The following is a 6,000-nucleotide window of genomic DNA, read 5'->3' on the forward strand; positions in this document are numbered from 1 at the left end:
TTGCATTTACACATTTAAAATGATATACTTACAGAATATGTTTGTTGAAACTGGAAGTCATGGTTGTACAGATATAACGGTTTGCTGGAACTAAAACTCATGTTCATGTTGGTTGGTTGTTCTTATCTGTGGTTTTTCCTGTATCTGACAGCTTGCTGAGAATATCATCGATGCTACATACCAAACAATTACTTTATAATGTTACCGAACAATTCATACAAAGTATGCTGCTGTCCGTAGTAATAAAAAATCCCGATGATTTATTTTGGCAGAAACTATATTTAATTGCAAGTAAAAACACAAGTATGTACGGTGGTTATACACCTGGTGATGAGGTCATATTAAGAAGTTGGGCAAGTAATGATAATCGTCTCTGATGACATTTGTATGATTGGCAAAGACATCTTACAAGAACGAAGGAATCTCCAGATAAAATTAATTTTCATTTGTCTTATCAAACACACAATCAGGCAGCTCACTCATAAGGCATTTGTCTTTTTAAACACACAATCAGGCAGGTCAGCAAGATGCGCGCGTTCGATTCCCGTCTGATCTTGAATTGGCAGAGAGTGAACGCGACTCCCCCCAAGTGGATGCCGTTCATCGTATTTAGCCTCCAATATACTCATCGGGCATACACCCAGAGAGGTTACTTTGCAGTAAAAAAGGACCCGATAAAGTTTTTGGAACAGGCTGGACACTCATTTGTCTTATTAGGCACACACAGGCTGGACATCCATTTGTCTTATTAGGTACACACACAGGCTGGTCAATTACAAAGCAGGACCCGATAAAGTTTTTAGAATGATATTTATCTTGTATCGAACACGATATCGTTTGCCGGATGATATTTGTCTTATCAGTGCTAAGTAAGACAACCTTTTAAGAAAATATTAAGATACGGAAGTGTGCGTCTCACCTGAAACGGTGCCAAGACAAGATTAGTTTTAGTTAAAGTGCAAATATACAAGAGACATTGGCCACGTCGGGAATTACACATACTAATAAGCAAAACTAATTTTTTTGTTAACCGGCAGTTGGTAAATATAATCACAACTGAATTAACCTCTTTAAAGGTATTGAGTGCCCCTATATAGTTGTGTGCTTCGGCATGTATGGTAGATGGGTGTGATGGTATCACTGTAATCTGCTATGACAAGTATTTAATCTCTTGACTGAAGAAGAGTTAGAAAACTATGTGAAACATCAAAAGTCCAAGAGATGCTGAATAACAGAGATCATTTATGTTAAACATTTGACAGTGTCAAATCTATGGTTTTGCAACTACAGTCAGAAATACAGGTATAATGTTTCTGTGATTTTTGAATGTTAATTTTGTTCAAGTTGCACAGAACAGAATAGAATTGTTAAAAGGATTATTCTGTTAAGTTTCTTTCAGTCTGTTAACGAATTTGCCAGATTATACATATAATTCAGATTCAGATTGCAAGACAGTATTATAAGTATCAGTTTATATTGTTCAGGCAGATTGTGAATCATCAGTTCAGAATAAGAGACTCAGTTTTATGTTGTTCAGGCAGATTGTGAGTCTTCAGTTGAGAATAAAAGTTAATACAGAGATGTATCTATGTTGATTGAGTTTGTGTTTGTAAACTGATTCACAAATCAAAGTTAAAAGTGTAACTGGATTGTAGTCCAGATTGGTTGAGTAGATACTAAGATTTTCTACACTACTAATTCACCCCCCACCCCTCTTTGTAGTGTAATTGTGTTCTTCATATTGTCCCTGAGATCAAGGTTGTTATCTGATAGACTACATTCAGTATTGTCCCAGAGTGTGCTGGAAATCAGATAACTCATATCTTTCTAGGATATGATATTCTTGTTGATAGGCATCTTGGTGTCGATGCTAGTGCTCACATCACAAGAATTTGAGGTTGATAAGATTGTTCAGAATCAGATCACCATTTTGTGAAATGGTTGTGTTGTTTAAATCCTCCCTCGCTAGAGGGAGTGTTGATGAAATAGCATCAGTCAGATTATAATCTGATTTGATGGATACATGTTGATATCTTTAAATATGCCATTCTAAGAATATCATATTGAGATGATATCTCTCTATATGCTTGAGAGCATAATGTGTTCTGAATGTGTTCTATAACAATCCTCCCTAGCTAAGACGGAGTGTTAATGTTGTAACTTCAGTCAGATTGAATTGATCTAAGAGTTAATCCCCAATGGTTATTGATTATAACATTATTGCATTTGATTAATCATCAATTAGACACACACACACACACATATTGTTGTTAATAATGTCTAATGGAAATTAACTTACCATAACCAATATTGATTGACATAGAGACATGTCTCTTCTACTCCTATATATGAATTCAGATCTGCACTTGTAAAACACATACCAGTACATCCAGCAGTGCTCAGTACATTTGCAGCGATCCATGAAAACCAACATTCTTGAGCATGTTTAGGAATGTATGACATGCTAGAGAAATAAAGCAACACAAAATACATCTTGCAGGACTAATTCAACATCTGCAATTACCTAATAAAAAACGAGAGAAAATATCTCCATGGATTTTATAGCGGGCCTACCCAAAGTACAAGGGAAAGACTGCATATATGTGGTAGTGGTTTGATTGACCAAATAAGCACACTTCATGGCCATACCTACCAAATATAGAACACCTCAAATTGCATAAGTTTTCTTCAGAGAAGTATTCAAGCTACATGGATTACCCAAAAACATTGTTAGCAATAGAGAGCACGTCCAATTGCATATGTTATTTTATTTCTTTTTTTGTAATGTAAACATTGAAGGGATGTTGGAAAAAATAAGATTTCTACATAATAAATTAGTTTGTTGCTATGATAGTTGGGAAGCTCATTCCCGTAAGTTAGTTTTGTGTGGGAAAAATAAGGCTTTAGAAAGCCATTGTTTTGTATTGAAATTGATCCGATCATATTCAAATATCATTTTCATTTTAATGCGCAATCATTATGTAATTTTTTGTAATTTCTGTTTGTTCCTCTACCATCGTAATGGTATATACTCGGCAAAATTTCCTTCTAAATGCTAGATTAAACTCAAATCATTTTTTTTGTTAATAAATTAAAAAAATAAAGCCTGTTACCTCTCATGTATGTTTTTATCATCTTTTTGGCAACTCCATGTTCACAAGGGAAAAAAAGAGGAGCTGCGCGGTGTTAATGAAACTAAGGCAGTATCCACCGAAATGATTAAACAAAGATAGGTGATTGCTGATGTGGTTGTATTGAATCATAAACCCTGCTATTTGTCTATTGGCAAGTAGCATTCTAAGAAAACATCATAGATTGCATTCAATTTAGGGATACAAATGTATGATAGTCACGTGAATGGCTATTTGTTGTATATGTAGGATCTGAAGTAACCTAATTTTCAGCACATGCTGTTATTTGTTTTACTGCTTCCAGGATTGAAATAGAACTGGACTAGTTCTCATTCAATCAACAAAGTTCTCATGCCCATCTTTCTAATATTTAAAATACCATTAGGCTTAGTTTCACATTGCATGAATCTACATATAAACATTGTTTGCATCACTTTTTGGATTGAAGTTTCATTCCTTCTGCTGGATGCAGCAACAAAAAGAATACTAAAATATATTAGTAGAATGAGTTCTAGTTTGTAAGGAACTGAGCAAAAAACCACTATGATGTTTGAAATAATGAATACTCATTCAAAGGCTAAATGGTGGAAAACACCTTTAAGGACTTCTACTGCTCTACTATTAAATTTGATAGACCATGAATTTCCAGTTGCTGAGAACTGTATTACACTATTTTGCTTAAGATAGGTTTCAATTTATTTATCAATGATTATGGGTTGTCCATATGGACGTTGGATCTGAGCCCTGGTTTGATTTTGTTACAACTTACACAAACCGTAAAGGTAATTAGATTTGGTCTAGTGCTCTAGGTCATTAAATCTATATATAAAACACCCTAGAAAATGCTCTACTATAAAATTTGATAGACCAGGAATTTCCAGTTGCTGAGAACTGTATTACACTATTTTGCTCAAGATAGGTTTCAGTTTATTTATCAATGATTATGAGTCATCCGTATGGACGTTGGATCTGAGCCCTGGTTTGATTTTGTTACAATTTACACAAACTGTAAAGGTAATTAGATTTGGTCTAGTGCTCTAGGTCATTAAATTATATAAAAAACCCTAGAAAATAATGTTTGATGTTTTGCTTATTGCATCTTGAGCACAATCTTGGATTCTGACTTAGTTATGCACTCACTATTTCTGCATATGGTGTCTTTTTTCAACTCAGGATGGTGTTTACTGCGCATACACATCGTTTTTGTGATCGAACCCATGTTGATGGTACAAGAGAGATTACGGTACCTACCATGAGTTGGAACTTGCGGGATGACCCCAGTTTTGTGGTTGCTACCTTTGGTAGAAGAAATGATGCTGTCATGATTCAACAATGCTTTCTTGCAAGGGAATCTCATGTTCTGATGGCATATCTTTTGGTTTTGATTTCATTGCTGTTTATATTTATAATATCATTTTGGTCAGACACTTCTTTCTCATATTGGGGAAGAATGCAGTAGGCATTGAAGTAAAATGTAAAACATGTGAGCTTGTCAATCATGTTTGTTGTTTCATATAACAGCTTTTTTAGATTTTGTAAATTCTCCCCTTTATGGAGTAACCTTCGGCTTAGTTGCCATGCTTGAGAGGTATCTCAGTACCTACCATGAGTTGGAACTTGTGGGATGTCACCAGTTTTGTGGTTGGTACCTTCGGTAGAAGAAAAGATGCCATCATGATTCAACAATGCTTTCTCACAAGGGAATCTCATGTTCTGATGGCATATATATTGGTTTTGATTTCATTACTGTTTATATTTGTAATTCTATTTTGGTTAGACACTACATCTTTCTCATATTGGGGAATCAAGCATTCAATAGGCATCAAAGTGAAATGTAAAACATGTGAGCTTGTAAATCATATTTGTTGCTCTATATACCAACTTTTATGAGCTAGCTAAATTCTCCCCTTTATGGAGTAGCCTTCGACTTAGTTGCGTGGAATTCGCTGAGGACATAGCCTTGGCCTTGTTCATTGGGTGCATTGCATCCCTTGAGTTGGATGCGATATTTCAACCAATCGCAACTCTTTGGTGCGTCTCTTGAAATTTGAACCTACGTATTAGTCTCGAGATTTTTTAAAATTTGAGCTCATCCCAATCAATGAAACCTAGACCAATTCTAAATTGCTATAAAAAACCAAATAATATTCTCCCAGTCCTTGTGAAATTTTAATGTATGTCATTGCTTGAAAGTGGCTTGTGTGTATTACATCCCAGATTTTTGCTTAATTTAAAATAGTCTCATAGCCATTGAAATTAATGTGAAGTTGGTTGACTGATGAAACTGTTGTGATATTTATTCATGTGAAATGGAAATTATGGTTCGTTATTATCTCCTATGACATGTTAGTTAATCGTTATACTTGGATTTCATATGACATGTTTGTTAATCATTATGTTTGGAATTGAAAATGAATATTATGGAAATTGTAAATGATTATGTAATATTTTGGAAATTGGTATTTTGAAATCATAGAAATATGTTTTGATTAAGTAAAAACAGGTTTTGAAAGGACTCGAAACTTTGTACAAAGGGACAAGAAAGATATAACAATGAAGGAACTTAATACAACTGTGGAACACCACTAGACAAACTAGAGGAACACACCATAGTTCCCAACAAGAGGGCTAGCAACCCAGAAAGCCAAAGACCATTAAGATTTACATCTTGGTCCAATCATGGAAATATGTTATTACTTCAGAATTTTTACTTTTGCAGGAGGATGATGAATTGGGGAAGTGTTGCCAAAATGGGAGTTAGGAATGGGGCACCACACTCACTGATGAACCATCAGGTATGGAGTCTAACTACCTTTGACTAAGGATAGATGACTTGGCAGGCAAGAGAAAACCTTTGGATTACCATTAG

At 34.8% G+C, this 6,000-nt stretch overlaps 1 protein-coding gene across 3 annotated transcripts in view; it reads left to right on the top strand.

Annotated features, from left to right (window-relative positions):
- LOC149535542 (uncharacterized) overlaps positions 1–5,025 on the top strand; it is a 52,515-nt gene extending 47,490 nt beyond the window's left edge. For all 3 annotated transcript variants that reach the window (XM_089803446.1, XM_089803447.1, XM_089803448.1), the window contains one exon: positions 4,305–5,025. In XM_089803446.1, coding sequence (XP_089659572.1) covers positions 4,305–4,590 — 286 coding nt within the window. In that variant the 3' untranslated portion in view covers positions 4,591–5,025. The remainder of the gene's footprint in view (positions 1–4,304) is intronic.
- Positions 5,026–6,000: the final 975 nt, after the last annotated feature.

This window comes from Cupressus sempervirens, chromosome 10 (genome assembly GCF_028749045.1).
Source record: "Cupressus sempervirens isolate cs-2001-9-10 chromosome 10, ASM2874904v1, whole genome shotgun sequence".
NCBI classification, from domain to species: domain Eukaryota; kingdom Viridiplantae; phylum Streptophyta; class Pinopsida; order Cupressales; family Cupressaceae; genus Cupressus; species Cupressus sempervirens.